The sequence below is a fragment of the Hipposideros armiger genome, unplaced genomic scaffold (assembly GCF_001890085.2).
Source record: "Hipposideros armiger isolate ML-2016 unplaced genomic scaffold, ASM189008v1 scaffold_98, whole genome shotgun sequence".
In the NCBI taxonomy this organism is placed as follows: Eukaryota; Metazoa; Chordata; class Mammalia; order Chiroptera; family Hipposideridae; genus Hipposideros; species Hipposideros armiger.
In genome coordinates this window covers 3507448-3529836 of record NW_017731448.1, presented here as the reverse complement: position 1 = coordinate 3529836, position 22389 = coordinate 3507448, and the positions used below count along the sequence as shown (strand labels likewise).

General features: G+C 45.3%; 1 protein-coding gene across 8 annotated transcripts in view; it reads left to right on the top strand.

Moving 5' to 3' along the window:
* The window catches only part of TRIO (trio Rho guanine nucleotide exchange factor), a 322427-nt gene that overhangs the window by 182291 nt on the left and 117747 nt on the right, over window positions 1-22389 (top strand). For all 8 annotated transcript variants that reach the window (XM_019646200.1, XM_019646201.1, XM_019646198.1 and 5 more), the window contains exons 12-20: window positions 3781-3950; window positions 4894-5068; window positions 9103-9298; window positions 10121-10287; window positions 12131-12250; window positions 14608-14799; window positions 15237-15386; window positions 18871-18985; window positions 22254-22369. In XM_019646200.1, coding sequence (XP_019501745.1) covers window positions 3781-3950; window positions 4894-5068; window positions 9103-9298; window positions 10121-10287; window positions 12131-12250; window positions 14608-14799; window positions 15237-15386; window positions 18871-18985; window positions 22254-22369 — 1401 coding nt within the window. The remainder of the gene's footprint in view (window positions 1-3780; window positions 3951-4893; window positions 5069-9102; window positions 9299-10120; window positions 10288-12130; window positions 12251-14607; window positions 14800-15236; window positions 15387-18870; window positions 18986-22253; window positions 22370-22389) is intronic.

The following is a 22389-nucleotide window of genomic DNA, read 5'->3' as shown; positions in this document are numbered from 1 at the left end:
GGGTCCCTGAGTTGGGAACAACACTGGGCCAGGGAGGAGAGGCCTGACCCAGCTGTGTGAACAGGGGTGGGAGGCAGGTGTGACACCTGTGTGTAGATGCGTCTTACCCGGGACCTGCACATTCTCTGTCAGCTGTCTTAATCAATGTTGTGTTTCCTGATATTGCAGTGTTTTTATGATGGACTTTTGAAACCTTGCATTTCTGTTTCCTCAATAAATTTAAAAGAAGAGATACTAATTTTTACTAGTGTTATGAGATGGCATCTCTTAAAATTAAAGGCGTAGTATAACTAAAACCAGAGGCCATCTTGGCTCCAGCCCTCAGTGTCCCCGAAGGCTGTCCGACAGACACCTCTCTCTGTGATACAGATTCAGTATTTGATGGAGAGTTGGCTCCTTTAACTTCTCATCCATACTACTGTTTAGAGTGCAGTGAGAGAAGATCAATCTTTTTTGGATGGACATTTGCTTAAATCATTCAACTCCCCTGAATGAGCATAAAATGCTGAGGCAGCACTGTTTCTAGACTCAGCAGTTTAATACACAGTGTCTCTCCATCCATTCCTCAAGTGTTCTCCATTTTCCACCCATCAGCTAGCTCCTGGGGCTGAGTCACAGGCAGGTGTGCTCTGGGGGCGCCCCTGTTTCTGGGTCCATCGCACAGGGATGAGGGACAGCTTCAGTGCAGCACAGGCTTTGAGGTGGAAGATACAGTTGAGACTTTGAGAGAAGGGAGTAAGTGGTTTTTTATTCTTTTTCAGTAGGAGAAAAATAGTTGGCAATGGTCCACTTTTTGTAAATATCCATCTTAGCACAGGAATCAGAGGGTGGGAGGGCTACGAGGCTGAGTGCTACTGAAAGGGTTTTCTCTTTTGGGAGCAAGTGGCCAGTCACCTCCCCCAGGCATGAGGAAGGCGGGTTACCCTGAAGTGGGTGAGACCGTTTCAGCTAGAGAAGTCCCCCTATTAGATAACATATGGATGTTTTTGGTTAAATATTTGTTCATTTGAGTGGGTCGCCATGCTTAGGGTGAATTTCTACAAAACATGGCTGACCACCCAGTGCTCTCTGCCACCTCTGTCTCCAGCCGTCTCAGTGCCGCGTGAGGGCAATGTTGGTATTTTGAGGGTCCCTGATGTAGCAAACTGAGTCTCAAAGGAATGCAGCGATCCCTTTGACCCAGAGCCAACACCGTTACCACGTCCCTTCCATCCGCAATACCGCTGCTGCTTCACGGTGTCACCTCACAGCTTGGAAGGCTGTTCATGGGAGATACTAGAGCAAATTGGGAGACTCCTCATGGCCATAGGCTGCCAGCCTTCCTGCTATTTATAAATGCAGTGACCATGAGCATGGGAGTTTAGAGGAAAGCAAAAAACAAAAACCCAAATACATGCTATTGATTATGGACCCTTGATAGGTGGTGCAGAGAGTGAGTCCTTATTTGGTAACTCGATGAATGGCATTTTTCAGGTTGAAATACGACATCGACACAGCGTGTGACCAGGTCTAGAGGCCTTTCTGATACTGGCTTTGCCAATAGGTTGGCACTACTAGTAGGTTTTGCCCTTGTTGTGCAGGTTACTTTATCACCTGTGGCCTCTTTTCCTGAATCTGTAAGATCAGAGAGGTGGACCAGCCTCTCTTGAAAACTCCTTTAATTGAAATTCCTGAGCTGTATGAAATTTGATGGCTTATACACAAAAATGGTTAAATAATAATGGTTATACAAGCTAACACATGTTTCATGTAATATTTAGTAAAATTAACTCTTAGAACCCCAGATAACTTGACTGAGTAATAAGCCCTTTGCCAGCACTTACCTAATTTTTAAATTGACCCCCATATTTAAAATACTTAAGGACAACAAGACCCATCAGGTGATACTGTTTTCAACTGAAGGTAGTTCACAACAAAAGATCTCTTAAAAGGTCCGCATAGGCTTGCCATCATCAGTCACTAGGGAATTGCTGACTGGAGCTGTAACAAGATGCCACTAATTTAGAACGGCTAAAATTAAAAAGACAAGCATATCAGTATCGGAGAGTGGTGTGGAGGAATTAGAACTCTCAGTCACTGCTGGTGGGAATGAAATGGCACCGCCACTGTGGGAAACAGTTTGGCAGCTTGTTAAAAAGTTAAGCATACAGCTGCCGTGTGATCCAGCCACTCTGCACACTCTACACCTAGATATTTACCTCAAAGGAAGGAAAGCAGAGGTCCACACACAGGCTGCACACAAGTGTTTATAGCAGCTGTCCGTAATGCCCAAAAGCTGGGAACAACCCAGACGTCATCAGGTGAGGGGATAAGTTGGGGGTGGGGGGGTGTAGAATGGAATACTGTTCAACAATCAAAAGGCATGAACACAATCGTATGGATGAATCTCAAAATAATGATGCTGAATGAAAGAAGCCAGACCAAAACAATAAGTGTATACTGCACAGTTCCATGTATATAGTTTTTTTTTATTTTTTAGAAAATGCAAGCTAATCTATACTGGCTGAAAGCAGATTGGTGATTGCCTGGGGAGGCAGGGCCGAGGGGACAGGGAGGGGCTACAGAGGGCACAAGGAAGCTTTCGGGGTGACGGAGCTGTTGACTGTGTGGATAGCAGGGACCTTTTCATGGGTCTATACGTGTGTCAGACTTCTCGGTGCACGCTCTAAAGTCATGCAGCTTACTGTATGTCCGTTGCCCCTCAGTAAAGCTGTTTTCAGAAAGGATGAGCTCAGAAAGAAAAGACCAAACGCAGCACAATTTCTCTTGGCAAGTGCCGTTGTGCTGTGTTAGCCACCAAGGCCAGCAGCCTGGGCAGTGTCAGGGGACGGTCCCTTGACCCTGCGTCACGTTGGCCGAGGCAGCTGTCTGTAACGGACGCGTGTAAGATACTGGAGGTGGTTCTTACATCCCCTGAGGGAGTGGCAAGCGTGTTCTCCACACACACACACCACCTCCAAGCCACCAGGGCATGCTCGCTTCAATTAATTGTCTTCTGGGGTTCGCTGAATGCTCCCCAGAGACCTGGAGGAGGCAGTGGCCTCCCGGAGCGGGGAAGTGCCCAGTTCCCACCGGGCCTGACGAGCTCTTGCCGCTGTTGTTCCGCATTGTCCCCGGCACTTGTTCTCGGTGGTGGCAGTGAAGGTGTCGACGTATTTCCGGCATGCCCACCCTTGTCACAGAGGGAGTGAGCTGTGGCTACATTGACCGTGGCTCGGGCTGGGTGTCCTGCCAGGCCTGCTGATGAGTTTATTCTACCACATTATTTATATTCTACCACGTTTATTTCACCACATTATCTACCACATATTACCACGCTGCCTCCTTTTCTGAGGCTGTAAAGCTCCCACGTCTGCGTAGGGGTTTAATAATTAATAATGTATTGTAATGCCTTTGCTAAAAATAAAGCCGTCCAGGAGATGCGTGGAAGAATGCCTGTTATGTGTAGCAGATGTTCCTGCTGTTGGAAGGGGTCTTTTCTGATTTCTGTTGCCCCAGATTGAGCTGGGGAAGAACTGCGAGAGCGGCTTCCCTTGCCTTCCTTCTTTTCTCTTTCGTGGCAGTCCCCTTCGGTTCTCTGCGCACTTTCTCGCCACGCAGCAGTTGCACACTGCGTGTTTTGTGCGTGTTTTCCGCTGGCTGTTGGACTGTTGGGGTGGCTTCTCCCTCCCGCACGTCTCCCTGGGGCAGGCTGCCACCTTTTCCTCCCAGTCCCCGCACTAGACCGCCCTGAAGGGCGGAGAAGGGGCCCTGGCCCACGGTGCGTGTGTCCTTCCCCAGCTGTGGGCATGGCTGGAGGAGCTGCAGAAGGAGCTGCTGGATGATGTGTACGCCGAGTCCGTGGAGGCCGTGCAGGACCTTATCAAGCGCTTCGGCCAGCAGCAGCAGACGACCCTGCAAGTGACCGTCAACGTGATCAAGGAAGGGGAGGACCTCATCCAGCAGCTGAGGTGGGCCTCCCCCCCCCCCCCCCCCCCCCCCTCCTGTCGGAGCAGAGACACTTTGAAATCCTGCCAGCGATTTCCCCTTCCCCTCACTTTTTTGGAACAATTGGCTATAATTCTCTGTCCAACTAGGTACAGAACAAATAACGTCTGCGAATATAATGGAGAATAGCATCTCTTCCTTTCTCTTTTCTTCTCCCTTATAGTTTTTTTTTCACTGTATAACTTCTCTCATTACAGCATTGACTAATACACCTTCCCAGAATTCAGCTTTTATTAATATTTCCTCTTAACACCTACCTAGTAATTACTGCAATTTCTTTACAAATCACATTAATTGAAACCTCCTAGGACCGTGTCCTTCAGGCCCCGAGAGGTGGGGTGTTCCCTTCTCCAAAGCTCAGCCAGGCCAGGCCTCGGGTGACACCGTGCTCCTGCGGCAGGCAGGCAGGGCCCAGTGCTCTGGCTGGAAGCAAGTCCCTCTTATTGGGTCACAGGGACCATTTATGTGACTCCCCTTCTCTGTCACTCAGAGGACAGTTTATGGAATCGTTGCTGATAGGCAGAAGTTACTCCATAGAGACTTAATTGATACACTGAAGTGTAAGCCCCCCTAACCAATACGTCTCTACCTTTGAAGTAAATAGGTGTCCTCTGCTCTCTCTACTTCAAGAGAAAAGTGACTAAAAATGAAACTACAAACATGATCTCACGTAATTGTTAGATTTCTTATAAGAGCGCCTGTGTCCCGGGGTCTGGAAGGAGGAGGAAGCCTGTGTTGTTTTGCGGGAGGGGCGGCGTGCGCCATCTTCTGAGGCCAGCGTCCCGCTTCCTGCCAGCTTTCTTCCCCTCCGAGGTCCCACGCTGCCGGATCTGGGAGCTGACAATGTGAGATACCAATTCCTGTTTGTCTCGCTGAAACCCCGGCCCCCTCCTCTGCCCTTCGCAGGGACTCCGCCATCTCCAGTAACAAGACCCCCCACAACAGCTCCATCAGCCACATCGAGACGGTGCTGCAGCAGCTGGACGAGGCGCAGGCCCAGATGGAGGAGCTCTTCCAGGAGCGCAAGATCAAGCTGGACCTCTTCCTGCAGCTGCGCATCTTCGAGAGGGATGCCATCGATGTGAGTGTCCCCGTCCCCAGTCTGTCCCCTGCCGGCTCACTTCCTGTGTCCCCTCCCTCAGCCTCTGTGTGAGGAGGAGGCGAGAGGATGGGACAGGAGTGGGCCTCAGCCCCCGGGGGTGCGGGGCGCAGCTCTGCCCAGTGGTGGAGGCAGAGCAGACATCACCCAGCAGGGTAGCGGAACCCGTGTGCAGAGGGGTGGAAGGCAGAGCTTCTCAGAACAAGCGCATCTCCTCATCTCGGCGGTTTAAACCTGCATCGGATCACCAGAGCACTCCCCTTGTCCTTGCAGCAGAGGCACAAACTCACATGCTGTGATCCTGCCTCTCCTTCCCTCCCTCCCTGCGCTTTCCTTCCTTCCTTCCTTCCTTCCTTCCCTCCTCCCATCCCCCCCTCCTAGAGTGGGAATCAGCTTGCCTGTGGTGACAGCATTTTAGTTGTAGGAAACCCAGTTTTTTCCCCCCATGGGAGTATTCTCAAATGATCTGTAATTCTTACCTAAAAATCAGCTTTTACATCTTATATGTGACTAGGAGAAAGAAATACACGTTTCTTTTATTTTTTATTCAACAAAAAGAGGGTGGTTCTTAGTTCTGTGTCAGGGGAGATGTTTTTGAACTTGAAGAAGTGTGATTGGATGACACCGAGTCTGTCTGTGAAACATGACGAGAGGAACGAAAGCTCACTCCAGCCTGGTGAGACCAGCGTCCCACGGGCCTGTCAGCTGCATGCAGCTGGTGGCAGTGACTGCCTGTCCGGGGACGTCTGAGCCGCCTGCGTGGTCTCTGTGACTGCGGCAGGAATCTGGAGAGCACTCTCTCCATATCTAATACTTGTCCTGGGTTTAGAACAGTGTCTTGAGGCCACTCCGGCCCAGACCTAAGTGCCACAAAGGCAGAGGGTGTGTAGACTGCCATCGGTGATCTCAGCGATGGTGGACCGGGGACACGCCCTCTGCCTGGAGTGGGCCTGTATGCTTCTTGGGCCTGTGCGTGGGCCCAGCTCTGAGTGGCGTGTGTGGTGCAGGCCAGGCCCTGTGCAGGCCTCATGGGGCCTTTGGCCACTTGGCTAAACTTCATCAGTGTTTTCATTAAAGAAAGGCTGTGCTCATTTTCATCATTGGTTAGTGACAAGAAAGGAGTTAAACCCCACCCACATTCCTGGAGAAACCTGCTCTCACAGCCTTGACCCTTAACCCACTTAGAGCCACTTGGAGAATGGCCCACTGGCCTCCGTTCCTTCAGACCTGCCACCACCTGGGCCGGCTTGTGGCCTCATGTGCACAGAAGCCCCAGTGGGCGGTTTCCTCTCTGACCTCTGCTTCAGAGGAATTGTTTTTGTCAACTTAGCTGCTTATTAAATAAGGAATCAGAATTCTGATTAAGGAATCAGAAGCATTATTAGAAGTTTTTCTTCCAGGAATTTGGGGGGAGAAATTGGCTTACCTCGTATTAATGGCACTTTAAAGGGGGGGAAAATTTAATTGCATTTCCACTTTCATTGAACCAGTGTTTTAAAATGTAGATCAGGAACCATAAACATACATTTTCCCCCACTAAAGCCACAAAATTCTCACACATGGCCTCAATAAAGCCAGCGTGCCAGGCCAGGGTAAGTGCTTTCCAGAGCTGAGGAAATTAAGCCTGCAGTTCATTCATGGGGCAGCTAAAATGTAGTTTAGACGCTTTTAACACGTCAGGGTCCTTACAGCCTTTTTTCTCTTGAATCATCCTGAAACGTGAAAATCCGAGCACTTGAGGTTTCTGCGGGATTTCTTCTCGTATCTGACTACCCGAGGAAGCATGGAGTTATGTTTATGGTAGAAATCCATCTGTTACTTGCTTAATTTTTAAAAATCCCCCGTATCGCTTGTATTTCAATTGCAGTAGCATTTCCATCTGTAAAACGTAAATGGACGTATTCTAGGGCTTAGAGTATTGCTACTTCAGTTTCTAGGCATTCCAAGTAAAAGCCGTTCTGTTGATCTAAAAACAAAATCATTATTGTAGCGTCCTGTGACAGGCTAGGTGTGGAAAGCAGTCATAACTCTGTGTGTATTTAGAAAGAACTTAGACTTGCTGAAAACTCTGGGATACATGTTTAAAAATTGTTTCAAAGTGATTTCTCCAAAGAATCAATATTCAAAAATGACTTCCACTTTCTTGGGCTTCGTTTTTGGCCCAGATTTCTTCTCTTGGCTGGTGTGGTTAACAATCTAATTATAAACTCGGGACAGGAGTTCCTGATGATCCTTTGATCATGGCCATTGCCAGGGTTTCTTCCTGCTCAGGGAGAGTTTTCAAACCCTGCTGGTCTTAGCACCTTGAGCTTTGTTTATTGTCCTTTATCTGAGGAGTGTTATCTGTGCGTTAGCTGAGTCTGATGTTGTCTCCAGGAGACTTTACTTCTGAGCCTGTATCTCACCACCACGCCTAAATCTCTTCTCCATCAGTGCCAGAAAACAAAAGTGAAGAAAGAAAACTCCCCTTAGAGTAAAGATTAAAGTTATGGTAATTGTTTTTCCCTTTTAAAAATATTTTTCCTCAGTGGTTTTTTGGCTTATGTCTAATTTGGCATTAACTTAAATCTGTAACTTATAAACGAGTACAAATTAAAGTAATACGCACATTGTATACAGATCCCTGTAATAAAAAAATAAATCGGGAAGATTTGTGCAATAGGAATTTGGGGAAGCCGTAAGGTTTTCATTACTTTCCATCTTCTGTGTAAACTCTCCAACATTCACAAATTTTCAGACTAATTTGCTTGCTGCTCGTGCAGATAATAAAGTGAATTAGGGCCCATGGTGAACGTTATTCCATTGAAGTGTGTAGTATACTATTCTTGCACAAGAAGCTTTCTCTTCCTTTTTGGATTTCATAATTTTTAGTCTTAATATTTTAAAAGTATATTATGAAGGTTTTAAACCTCCACAAAAGGAGTGAGGATAGCCCAGCAATTGAATAAGTTCTCCCCCTTCAGGTATCCTTTCTTTTGTTGTTGTTGTGCTATAGCATTTCAGAGAAAATCCTTGCCAGCTTATCATTTCACAATCCACTAAACACCTCACCAACCTCATAGTCATTCCTGACGATCTTCTAATCCCCAGCCTCTGTTTAGAGCTCTGCAGGTGTGCCCACTATGGGAGGTACAGGGTGTCCACTCCGCATTTTATGGTTAGTGTTTGGTTAGAATCGTGTCTCTGTCCGCCCTTCCTTTCCTCCATGCCACGACTTGTTGAAGATACTTGGTCAGTTTTCAGAGAAACCAGGTCCTGCATTCTGCATTTGCTCACTTGATTTCTCTTAGGTTCTTGAATTGTTTTTCTTTCACTGATATTTCCTGTAAACTTAGAAGTCAGATGTAAAGACCTGATTAGATTCAAATTCTGTTTTTGTGTAAGGATACTCCACAGGTGCATGGATGCTTACACAGGTGGTAGGTCGTAGCCCCTCTTGTCAGGAGGTGTGTCCTGTCTGGTCCCCTCTGGGTTTAGGAGTTGGCAGCCTGACTCTCCTTTGCTAAGGTCCCCATCAGCCATATGCATTGATGCCTAGCACCTAAACAGTTTACTAGAATTTCAAAAAAAATTAGTAAAAAAGTTCTAATTTTATTATTCTTTCCACATTTAATAGCTAGAATGATCCATGAAGAGGAACTTTCCTTCATCATTATATGCTTACATAATTTTCTCCTTTAGTTACCATTTTTTAACATAAAGGTTGGTATCCTATCTACGTCTAATCAAAACCAAAGAGTATTTCATTTATTTGGGGCTTTTTAACTCTTCCTTTTTAAAAACATCATTAGGAATGAATAGACTTGTATATTCACCATATTTTATTCAGTTGTGGTAATTTTTTATTGTTCAGTGTCTGGCCGTCCCATCTCTGGTCAGCGGTGCCTCTTCAATGGGCCCCCGCGTCCTTTAGACGGGATCACATTAGCTCTTCCTCCGTACTTGGCACATTGAGCTGTCGCAGCAGATACCTAGTTTTTAAATCTCGATCCTAAACAGAGACTTTCCTCTGTCAGATAATCTCAGACCTGGAGTCTTGGAACGATGAGCTTTCTCAGCAGATGAATGATTTTGACACAGAAGACCTCACAATAGCAGAGCAGCGCCTCCAGCACCACGCTGACAAGGCCCTGACCATGAACAACTTGACCTTCGACGTCATCCACCAAGGGCAGGACCTTCTGCAGTATGTCAATGAAGTGCAGGCCTCCGGTAAGACGCGCACTCCATTCCTTGTCACTTGAGGGTCCTTCATGTCCCCGTGGGAATTCATCTGGTTTGTTTCAGTGTGATGACTGCGAAGTTCAGTTAGCCCCTGTGTGGTACAGATGTCACAGGTTCCTGCTCTATAAAAGGAAACATTTCCCCCCCACATAATGTAATCACATTTAACATTATGGTCAGTGGGCTTACCCTTAATATTCTTGTGTGTGAGTTCAAGTAGCATGAACTTTAATTTTGCAAATGATGTATTGTAGCTTCATGAATGAACTAGAAATCCCAAGAAAATATTTTCATTCTTTATTTTTTTTTAGTTTTGTATTTTACCAGCAGATGGCACTGTAGGCTCAGAAATACAGAGAGCACTCTGCTCTGGTGTTGGAAACTGAACTTAGCAACAGCCTGCATACTACTATGCATGTTACACAGGTCAGATTATGAAACACTTCCTGAAAAGTAACTAGTTATACAGCGGATAAAAAAACCAAGGTTCACTCATTTATAAAGGATGTCACATTTTCACAAGTTATTGTAAGAGTAGAAGCAGACTGACAGGAAACGGGTTTAGTTCTGTGAGCTAGGCATTGCATTTGGCTGTAACACACCAGATACATTCTCTGAGACACACTGACATGCTCTAAGGCAGGTGTACACACTCCTCTGCTGGCTGTGCCCTCCTTGAACTTGGCCTTGAAAGCCATGGCTTGGCCCCCAGCCAGGCAGGTGATTCACAGAAGCAGAGGTATGGTGTGTACCCCTTAAGAACAGGTTGAATGCTAGTTGAGTCCTGGGGTCTCCCTTCCCTGACCGCAGGCGTGGAGCTGCTTTGCGATAGAGATGTAGACATGGCCACACGGGTGCAGGACTTGCTGGAATTCCTTCACGAAAAGCAGCAGGAGCTGGATTTAGCCGCCGAGCAGCACCGGAAGCACCTGGAGCAGTGCGTGCAGCTTCGCCACCTGCAGGCTGAAGTGAAGCAGGTAAGCAGACCACGCAGGCCGTAGGGCCAGTTGACACGCACCTATGAGGGCTCTGGGGATTCCGACTGGGGAAGGCTGCCCTGCCACTGAGCAGAGGACAGCTGTCCTGACAGGATGTGACACCCCCGCCCTCACACAGCCATACCCACGTTCCGACATTGAGCCGCTGCCTGGACAGCGGTGTGTTCACTCTGGTGGGAAAGGCTTCATTGCCCAGCAGGACAGCACTCGACAGGAACGTCCGTGTAGCTTGTTCTGTTATTACTAGCCTCTTGTTCAAACCCCGAGCGCTTTGCTTCCTGGGACTAAATAACTATGATTTTTCTGTCAAATGTACTGTTATTGCTTTGGACTGGATCACAGGCTGTGTGTGGCTGTGGATTTCTTGTGTTATCTATACTGCTGCACCCCAGAGAGCATGGCACAATAAAATGGGATGTTTGGAAGAGATGGCTGTCAGCTCAGTGCCAGTGGGATTCCACGCATACGTGTATTCAGCATGTCTGTGATGTTTATCTCATGAGCAGGGAAACCGCTGATCCTGCTGGCTTGATGCAGACAGTGCGGCTTTATGGGATTCTGGTAGATGCACAGAAAAGCACGTGTGTGTTTGATCGGTTGGGCCTTAGGTGCCCCTGGGCCATAATCAAGGTGTGGTGCCTAAGTGGGCGGCACTCATATTAAAGCAGGTGTGCTGTTAAATCAGCAATCTTTAAAAGAGCACCTATTGGTCTCCCATGTAATGAGATGAAGTATGTGACCTTCTAAAGACCAGTTAGTAAAGTATTCTTCTTGCCAAAAACAAAACAATTCATCTAAGAAATAAAGGCATAGACTGATGTATCCATTAGGAATTGCACTTACCTAATGAGTAGCAGAGTCCAAAAAGAGTGGCTTAAAAAATTATTTTCTCCGTGTAACGACTCAGAAGGTGGTAGGATTGCTGGTATTCATCCAGCGGCCCTGGGACGTATTAGGCTAAGATCTTGGTGACAGGTGGCCTTTTTCTCACGGTTGCCAAAGGGCTGCCGTGGAACCCACCGTCACCTCCACATTCCAGGCATTAGGAAGGGGAAAGCATAACAAGGAAGAGGCAACACCTGTATCAGAAAAGCAGTGTTTTCACAAAGCCCCCCAGAGGCTACTGCTTTGATCTCAGTGACTAGAATTATCGCATATCTGTAACCAAGCTGTAATAGGGGCTGAGAATTGGCTTTATTTTAAGCTCTCCCCCAAAAGTTGGGATTTTCTGAATAAAGGAGACGAGGAAAATAGGTATTGGGTAGGTAACGAGCGATCTCTGCCACAAATAACTATGTAGAATGATCTTCCACAGTCTGGCTTCCGCAGTCAGAAACTGACTTCTGTTTGTGTGTGAGGTTGAGAATGTCACGGTGTGACCCTGAGTGTTATAGTACCGCTTCATTCATGCTTTGGTTGTCATGCCATTGAACACTGACGTTAAATTGGGAAACGTTACTGGAATAAAACAGTTCCTGTACTAAGCAGTTGCTCATTTTGCATGTTCATTGGACTAAAAGGAATGAAAAGGACTTTTTTGTTAGAGAATTCTTTGTGGCAGTAGGTGTTTCTAATACGTGGTCCCCAGGCTGTTTTGACACTCCACATTTTCAGGTCCCATTTGCAACTAAAAATAATAATTAAAAGCGCAGCACTTAGGATCAGACACCACTGAAGGATATCAGACTGTTGGCAGAGGGGTCATTAGAAGACCAGCTAATCGGACAGCTCGACCACCTTGTCGGCTCGGCTCGTGTCACTGCTGGTCCACAGACCTCGCAGGAAGGGGCCGCTGCTTGGAGTTCCCTGTGTAACGTTTCAGGTGCTGGGCTGGATCCGCAACGGAGAGTCGATGCTTAACGCGGGACTTATCACGGCCAGCTCGCTGCAGGAGGCGGAGCAGCTGCAGAGGGAGCACGAGCAGTTCCAGCACGCCATCGAGGTAGGAGCTTGTGGCTCGCCCCTGGGCCGGGTCCTGCCAGCCTCAGGCGGAGCCCGTTAAATCCCTTCCCATGGCACTGACCCTTGGAAGCCAGAATGGGGCTCAGCAGGACCAAACGGCAGTGCTTACAAATCTATAGTTTATTTCCGGAGAAGACGACTGCAGGAAGTGGGATATGCACGCCAGCCAGGAGGACCTCACAGCAAGGGTTCCAGAGGCCAGGGGCGGCTCCTGCTGTGAGGGCCCTGGCAAGATACACCTTTCCAGGCCAGGAGCACCTGGCACTGGGGAGCCCAGGGTGGCATCTTGGCTGAGATTTTTTATGGACACATTGCTGCTGTGTACCCAACTTCGACAAAACAGAGCATTCAGGCAGCTCTGCCAGACAGGTGTGGATCACACCTCAATGTTATAAACTGACAGGGCTGTCACAGAACTCCTCCAACCTGGTTAAAAGCCACGTTTCTCTACCCAAGCGTTTCATGTTGAGGAGGGTCGGTGCCGTGCCAGGACTTCAGCAAACGGCTCGGGCCCATTCCAGGTCCGCTCAAGTTCACTCTCACAGCAGGTGGATTACTTGTAGGGTTTCTTTTTTTTGGGGGGAGTGCATTTAATAATCATGAAAGGTGGTCTCAAGGTAAAGCCAAGGTGAAGGCACATTTGGTCGCAGAAAGCTTATTTCCTGGCCTCCTGACATATATAGTGTCAGTTGGAGAAGGAAGCCACAGAAGTCACTAGCCATTCATTGCCCAGATTAGTTTATTTTCAATTACTCAGTGCCTGTGGGCACTCATTACCACTCTTCCTAAAGCCCAGACTCCGGGCACCTTTGGAAAATTGTACGCTATGCTGAGTGACTTGCAGTAATTAAATTGTTGGCGTACATCACTGATGTGGTGATGAGACTGTATTGAATGCAGAGTTTAATGGGATAATTAGTTCCTTTCCAGGTGAAATGCAAGTTTACTATTGTTAGAAATGGGGGAATAACCGATGTCCACAGACACCCATTTGCTCCCCAGCCCGGTAGCCCATTGCTGCACTTGAGAGAACCTGAGCGCCCAGCCCCTGATGGGGTCTTCGAGTGAGGATATGAGCTAGAAGTCTCACTGGATTTGTCATGTTATTTTGATCGATCCATAATATGGCATGCACCTTCAGAAAAAAACAGTTGGTTCATCCTTAGCTTTTCATTAAGTTTTTGTTTCATTTATTATTTTTTTTAAGGAGAATACATCTGCAGTTTTATTTATATTTTTCCATTTACAAAAAATATAGAAAGGTAAGAAAAATATACACAAGAAAAGAATGTATCAACAAACTTTAATTCAAAGCAGTTTTAACTGGAAGGGTTTTCTCATAAGTGGCAGTTCCCAGACAACATCCCGCAGAAATCTCAGGTTCCCCTGGGGACACCTGCGGGATTGCACACTGTCAGGGTCTCCATCCCTCCTTTACTAGGCAGCTCTATTGATCTCTGTTTTATATAAGAGTTTCATAAAAAAAATTTTTTTAAAGAACAGTACTAGTCTTTGAGTAAAAAATATTTTTCAATTCAAAATCAATGATTTATTTAGTCAAAGTCCCTAATTTTACATAAGAGACAACCAAGACTCACAGAGAGTATAGGTTGCCTCAGGTCACAAAACCAATGAGCTGTGGGCCAGGAAGGTGCTTTAAGACTTCCTACTGAGGAGAGTTCTATGCCAGCTACTTCCTCATATTCAGGAAAATTACATCAATCTCTAAGTATAACTCAGAGAAAATGAATATATAAAACTTTGTCATGTAGCTCAATGATGTGTAGGCAGGAGGAAAAAAAAGAGTAGCTTTCTAACCAAATTATAAGCTTTATTTTTATTCTGGTTTTTTTTAAAGTTTTTTTTTTTTTCAATAGATTTTGAAAACTTTTCACTCTAGTCCAAAGTTAAAGTGAAAAGTGAAAATAAAAAGCGTTCACATTGGCCACCTTTTTTTTCCACTTGTTCATTTGCCTATAGCAGCTGTTATAAGAGGGATCAATAGGAATAATAAACTTGGAACATTTCAACAGCTGTTTAGAATATTGGCTCTTAAAGATTTCTTCCTGCTATTTCCCAAGCTGAGAACCCTACAACTGAGACCCATTCTGGAAAGTCTTAATGCGTTTCATCCTTCATTAGGTCATTTAAATATAAACACAGTTGTTGCTAGGCATGAAAACTTTTTTTTAACCAAACTATCTGCTGTGTCTTTAGAAGTGTCCTCATGGGTATTAACTGAAGTTGTTTCTGTGAAAGCAAGCAGAGCACAAGAACTGCAGCCTTTCCAGTGAGCGCAGGACCCCCTGTTGACTAAGCCCCGCCCCCTTTCCGTAGAAGACGCATCAGAGCGCGTTGCAGGTGCAGCAGAAGGCGGAGGCCATGCTGCAGGCCAGCCACTACGACATGGACATGATCCGGGACTGCGCCGAGAAGGTGGCGTCCCACTGGCAGCAGCTCATGCTCAAGATGGAAGACCGCCTGAAGCTCGTGAACGCGTCCGTCGCCTTCTACAAAACTTCCGAGCAGGTGGGGAAGAGGTGCTGTTCCTGACATTTTATTCTGAGCTTAGTTTTAGTGGACAGCTCAGCCATTCCCTTGTCAGTCATTGCTGAGAGGCAGTGTTCCAAGTCGAGAAGAGAAAAGCAGCATTCTAGAAATAGGTTATTTTTGCTTACCTGGGGTATCAAAGCACAGTAGGTTGGGCAGTACTGGGAAGGGCACCCCCTTTCTTCTCATTTAAATATATGGCCTGAAACACGTTGAGAAAGACAGGAAACTCAGCGTTTGTCCTGAAAGACGTGCATTTCCCTCATGTAAGATGGAGCCCAGTTCCTTCTGGTGGTCTTGGTCCGGGGCCACCACTTTAATGCCATGGCCTGACTGACAAGCCTCCCAAAGAGGCCGATCCGTGCATCAAATGGCCAGTGGTGCCTCTGAGCCTGGAACTTGCTTCTGCCCCACAGGTCTGCAGTGTCCTCGAGAGCCTGGAGCAGGAGTACAAGAGAGAAGAGGACTGGTGCGGAGGAGCCGACAAACTGGGCCCCAATTCTGAGACGGATCACGTCACCCCGATGATCAGCAAGCACCTCGAACAAAAGGAAGCCTTCCTGAAGGTATGAGCCGGCTTCCGGGGGGCCGGGGCTCCCTGAGCAGTGTACCCAGATCCTAGAGGGTTCTCCTGAAGTCAGCGCAGTGTTGCACCATCAGCGGGAAAAGTACCGATACCTCCATGCCAGGCGCGCTGCAGCCTCGCTTTCCAGGGGAGCGCCCCTCACACCTCACAGCTCTCCCCTCGTGTGGAGAGTGATGGGGGTAACATCGCATCAGCAGTAAACTAGTGGATTAGAGAAAATCTTATATCTTAAAATCGTTTGCATTTGTAATTTACACTCTTTCTGGTTTTCACAGGGAAAGAGTTAGAAATCTGTGTGAATAAAGAATGGGTGGAAGTCACAAAACCAAGTGATTCTGAACAGAGCGAGAGAGAGATTTGGTGAAACAGAAATGCCTATAGCTTAAAATAATCTTCCTTTGGAAATTCAGCGTTTTTAGGAACAAAGACTGTACCTCAGATGTGTGAGCCCAGTGTGTAGGCACAGAGCAGCAGCACCTCTTGTGGTTTGTAGGATCTGTTACTAACACTCAGGAAACGTTTTCTGCATGAGAACTTTAATTCCATTCAGGCCAGGCTGGAAGTCTGAACTCTGAAAAGCTTTAAATGAGGAATTTTTCAGGCCTGCTTTGTTTTGTTTTTATAAATTGTATTTATATTTGTATTCACACATAAGTCACTGATGTGCTTTGAAACAAATCTTAAACAGTGGTCCAAGTGTTTAGAAACATTGACATTGAGTGTTTCCATGTTGAATTCTTTCCCTTTGGAAACAGATTTTCTGAGGCTCTGCTTGTTGCCACTCAGACCTGTTAAAAATAGATGTGATGTTTACTTTTCATTGTTACTTTAAGTTTAGTTTTTTTCATCCTTCAGCATTCTGATACCATTTCCTGTTACGTTTAATAACTTCTGTTCCATTTTTGAAGGTGATGGTCTGTCCTGACAGGGAGAGTTATTATTTAGTCTGGGAGAATAGATTGTAACTCTTCGGAAATTGTGATCTGGTATACTTATTTTGAGCTTCCACCAAAGTGAATTTCTATCAGTATTTAAGCAAAGCAGGGTGGGAAACCAGTCAGAACTCCCCAGGTTCATTAATTGTAACTATTTCAAACAGGACCTGTGTGTCACAGGTCGCTGCTACTTAAGTTTGCAAAATGTAGGCTTCTGTGAGGATGTTTTGAGTTGGAATCATAATTTGCTGCTCTTTTTCTGGAATGCATTTAATACAAAATAAAATTGAATACTACTTACTTAATAGGATTAAGAAAGATACTTAGGTGAAATTCTAAAACAAAAACATTCAAGGCCTGTTCAAATTCCTTCATTCACCAGGATCCTGTAAGTGCTTGTGTATTGGCTGTCCACATTTTTTTATGGTGGAAGTTTAAAGATGCATATAAACAGAGAGAGAACGGAGAATGAGCCCCTATGCACGTCTCACCCACCTTCAGTAATTATCAGTATATGGGCATGTGCCCCCCTTCACTGGATTGTTTTACATTCTAGATATTACGTCATTTTATTTGTAAATACTTCGGTGTGTGTCTAAACATTAAATCCTATCTTTCTAAAGCATAACCACTATTACCATGAAGAAATCTTAAAAATTAACAACTCATTTCATGTAAAATCAGAGTGTTCATATTTCTCTGATTGTCCCACAAATGTCTTTTTGTATATGGTTTTAATCAAGATCCAAACAGGGTCCACACATTGATTTGATTTGTATGTCTCTAAAATCTCTCTTCATTAAATATCCTCCATTCCGTACCATTTATTAACTGAAGAAATAAGTCATTCTTACTGTGGTGTTTCCTCATCCTGGATTTTGGTACTTGTGTCCTGTGCAGTCATTTAGCACCATCCTGGATTCTCTAAGTTTCTGTTAGTTAGGTGGCGAGCCTCCATCAGATGGTGAGTGTGTGCGCTTCGCTTCCCCGACGGGCGGAGCTATGCCCTCCCGTGGCCTTACGTCAGGAGGCTCGCAGGCCCGCTTCTGTCTTTGTCTCTGCAGTGTGAGGGTTTATCAGTGCCTGAGACTCGGTGAGGCCAGCTCGTCTGTCACACGTTTCCCATCAGCTTTCACCTGATGGGTGTGGTCACCACTGGTGACACTGTTCTTCAGGACTTGCAAAATGGTGATATTCTGTTGTTTCTTCTGTCCTGATTAGCTGGTTATTCCCTCCTCAGCTGTCGGGTTACTCTAAAATAGAGTTTGTCCAAAATCGGTGGGGTAAATGCTTGATTCTTACCCTTTGTTTACAATTTTCAGAATAACGAGATGTTGCTCCAGCAACCTCTATGTACAATTGGTTTTTTTACTATTGTCATGGATTTTAGTATGTTTGGCATGTTCCGATCATAGTCATCTTTCTGTATTCACCTTGCCCCATCAGTGGGTCAGATGGTGCAGACGTCCTTTTGACCTGACCCCAGCAGTCTTCAGCAGCTTCCTCACTGTTTGCTGTGACAGCTCATTTCAGACTTATCAGTAGAGACTCCTAATACATTTTTCTCTTAATTAAAAAAAACAAACCCTAAGTATTGTAACTCCATCTACTGAAAAGGCCTCGAGACAGTGACCAACCGAGTAACCGTGAGCATCTGTCGTGCCCAGATTGTGGCCCCTCAGTACCATTTCCCAAAGGAGGCAGGCAGAGCTCCTTGAAGACATGATGAATCCCAGAGCTGGGACAGGAAGTGTGCAAGATAGTCCCACTTCAAACATAATTAAGGCTTTTTTTTCTTAACTGCTTTGATTTTTATATTTATATCCCTTTTCTCTTAAAATTCTTTTAATACATTAATGAAATTTCTTACTTGATTTATGAACACGTTATATCAGTTATCTATTATGAAAATAGCACCATGTAACAAACCACCCCAAAACGGGAGGCCTGAAACCAAAGACTGGCAGACTAAGATGCGAGAGCTGATGCATCCGCCCCCACTCGTGGTCGCGTCATCCGTGGCTGCTTTCCTCCAAGTGGTCGGGCTGAGCAGTGGCAGCAGAGACACAGGCGCTGTATGACTAGGAAAGCTCACAACATTTACTATCTGCTGTTTACAGAAATCCAGGCACAACTCAGCCGGGCTCTCTGGCTCAGGCTCTGGCAAGGCTGTGGGTGCGGTCACCTTGGGGCTGGACTGGGGAGGGGCTTCACTTCCTCTCTGGCTGCAGGGCAGTGGCCACCCTCAGTCCCCTGCCACCTGCGCCTCTCCATAGGGCAGCTCACAACATAGCAGCTGGCTTCATCAAAGCAAGGACTTCAACATAGAGGTTTTGGGGGTTTTTTAGTTAAACAGGTTTTAACCTATGTAAGAGCCAACCTCAAGTTGGCCAGGCGAACCTCAAGTTGGCCAGGCGAACGTTTTAGGTGAAGACATGGTAAAGCCGAGTGATGCTGTCATCTGTATATGCACAAACCCATGTTGGTTTAAGTCAGATTAACAGCACGCTGCCCCGCGTTGTTTCCTAGGCTTGCACACTGGCGAGGAGGAACGCAGACGTCTTCCTGAAGTACCTGCACAGGAACAGTGTGAACATGCCGGGGATGGTGACGCACATCAAGGCCCCGGAACAACAAGTGAAGAGTGAGTTCTGATGAGCGAGGGAACGCGACAAGGCGCGCCCTGAGCTCTGATCCAGGGCTCCGTTTGCAGTGTCGATTTCATAGCATTAAAGGTTTTGCTAATTATCGTAGTTTAATGGGAAAATATTGAGTATATAGATTGGTAACTTATTGAATGAAGTTGAAGGATATAAACAGGGATAAAAATCATTCAGGATGACATGTATTGGCACTGACTGTTCTGTTAAAGTAAGTGAAAATATAAATCGGGAAAAAATGAAAGCCAGAGTTATCTACAGGCAAAGTATTTTTAAAAGTTTAAATCACAAAATTACATGCCAACAATGCTGTAAAGTGTTATCACTTTCATATATTTAAAGCACTATTACTAAAAGCAAATTGCAAAATAATATATTGAATATAGTTCGATATCATTTAAGTATAAAAATCTATCAAACCATGTTTTTAATATAACGTATGTATATGTAAATGCATAGAAACAAATCTGGGAAAATAAACTAAATGATAAATAGTATTGGTTTGGATGGAAGTGAAGGGGACTTAGGATTTTCACTGTAGAATTCTGATGGAATATCTTACAATGAAAATGCATTCAGGTGTTATACAATTTTAAACTGAAATGTAATCATAGTCTTTGCAAATTCAGTTGCATTGACGTGGAAATGGATCCTGAGAAAATGATGTAAGCTGTTGAAAATAGTCTTGATATTTAAGAACCATTCTGTTTGCTTGAATCCTCACCACGAGCCCAGGAGTCGGTACTAAATACAGGAGAAAACTGAGGTCACACAGCCAGCACTCTGAGAGTTGAGTTTTATAGCAAAAAGTTGCAGTGATCAGTTAACAAATGATGCATCTCACACTTGTTTAAAACACCATGACTGGTAAAAAACTTTCTGCATTATATTCTACTCCTTGTTAATCTGATTCTTCTGTGAGTTGTCACAGAACAATTTTCTGTCACAAGGGTACAGTCCCTTAAGCTCTACAGATGAGACTTTTTTTCTGGGGAAAATGAGTGACTATTTTCAATCATTTTCCAGCAGAAACAAGTCTTCTCTGACAGCAAGTTATTTGCACAGGTAATCAGATTGCTTGGCTCATTTCATATAAAAAGCATTTCCTTCTCCCATCTCTCGGTCTTGCTTTGGTTGTTGGTCGTACTCTGCCCTGATCGAAGGTGTTGTGGTCTTTCTAGGCTGTACTGGTTTGATAGGTGTGTGCCTGTGTGAGAGGGGTGTACTACTGTTCCACATACCCACTCCCTAGATGGTCATTTCGCATTTGCTACTGTTTATCGTAATGCTGGATGCTGGGGAGAATCAGAAATGCTCTGTTCCTGTCTCCGTGGGTTTGGGCATGTAAAGGCTTATGGGTGAGGCAGTGCAGTAAACTCATGTAAGGATGACAGTGCCAGAGGAGACAGTATGACCCCAGAGGGTACAGGCCAGGAAGGGTCAGCCCATGTGGTCAGAGTGTCCCTCAGGAGCTCGAGGAAGCCCCAGGTAGCCACTCTGCTCCAAATCAGCCCTGCCCCAAGGAGAGACTACGGAAATCAGAGGCTAGAATGAGAATATCATCTGTAATAGTCTCACTGAAGTGGTAACTGAATTTTTTGACAGTCTTCAAGTTTCAAAGTCTTAAGTTTTTGCACAAAGATGGTTCACTTCTTCGGCAGAGTAAGGATGATGGCGCAGGACCGCTGAGCTGGCGGGTAAATGCTGCCTGCAAATCCTGGTTTCTCACAGAGCACTCAGCCCACTAGGAACTCAGTAAATATTTGTGGAAAACTTATACTTTTAAAGTTTTCCAATACAATGAAGTTATTGTCTAGGTACCATTTATTTGATTTGCAATTTCAGTCTTAGGAACCTTTTTATACAGTTTTCTGTCTATTTCATAAACTTCTAGAGTAAAACAGACTTATTATAAAAATTATTTAAAGTGTACAAATGTATATAAGTTACTGAATTCCTTTGTCCGTGGTAACCACTGTCAAGACTTTTTGGTGCATCCTGTCTATGCATAAAAATGTAGGGAAATCTAAACGTGTGTAGAGTCCACTCACCCATCCTGCTTTTTTTTTAAACCACAGTGGGACTATAGTTCCCTGCAATTTGCTTCTTTCACCTAGTAGTATATCTTAGTCATCTTTCTTTACCAGAATGAAATGATCTGCTCCGTGCTTTTTAATGTCCAGTATAATGATTTTGTAACTGATTTGACCTGTCCCCCAGTTCATGGGCTCATTCATTGCTGCGAGTGTTTCCCAAAGTGCCGCAGTGCTCATCCCTATGAGTGCGAATCAGTTTGAGTGCTTGTGTAAGCTCCGTACATCTGAAAGGTGAACTCCGCTCCGGAGGTACCCATACCTGCCAGGTTGCCCTCTGCGAGGGCTGAGCTCCGTTTCCCTCCCTCAGTAACATAGGGTCACGAGAGCCTATACCTGAACCCCTCCAGCACTGACAGATCGTCCGTGCCAGGGAAACCCTGAAAGATGGTCTCCTTGTTTGAGTGAGGTTAAACATATTTCTGTATATTTAGTGGCCATATTTTTAAAATTCTGAGCTTCATATGCTTTGCTCATTTTTCTAATGGATTGTTCATCTTTTTTTTTCTGTTGACTTAAGTAAATTAGTTCTGTGTTTTACATTTTCTCGATAGTTTTTCCTAGCTTTCTATTGGTGCATTATTTTTGTGGTGATTATTATTTAGTTATGACATGCTTAATTTTTATGTAATTAGGGTTTTTTAGCTTTTCTAGCTCCATGCTTCTGTGCCTCATGTCCTTCCTGCTAAAGGTTTATGTTTTTATCTTTAAAATAAAAAAACAAAAAACCTTTGTTTTCTTCTAGTATTTCACCATTTCAACATACATCCTTCAATGTACACTAAAATTCCTTCTACAAGAAGGTTTGAATGGTGTTGAGCACAACACCTAATACTGATGTTTTTCCAGCCACTGTCAGATTGCCCCAACAGGGGCCGCCATAGCATATCCCACTGACCCAACTCACCCGGGGTGTTAGGAACCAACTTTAAGTTTCCAGGGATCTCTGTCATTAGATGGCAAATTGGGGTGAGAGAATAAGGAAAGGTCTGGTTGACATGTTCACTAAGAATGCTGGGCAAGCAAGCCGTGTGGCTCTTAATATTCTCTCTTGCGATGGCATTTGCATAAAAAGTTTTCAAGTGAAAATGAATAGGATTTTGCAGGTGTTTCCACTGATTGCAAGCACCAACATGCACCTTTCTCTTTATTTTCGCAGACATCCTGAATGAACTCTTCCAGCGGGAGAACAGGGTACTGCACTACTGGACCATGAGAAAGAGGCGGCTGGACCAGTGCCAGCAGTACGTGGTCTTTGAACGGAGTGCCAAGCAGGTCAGTTGTGACACCGGGTC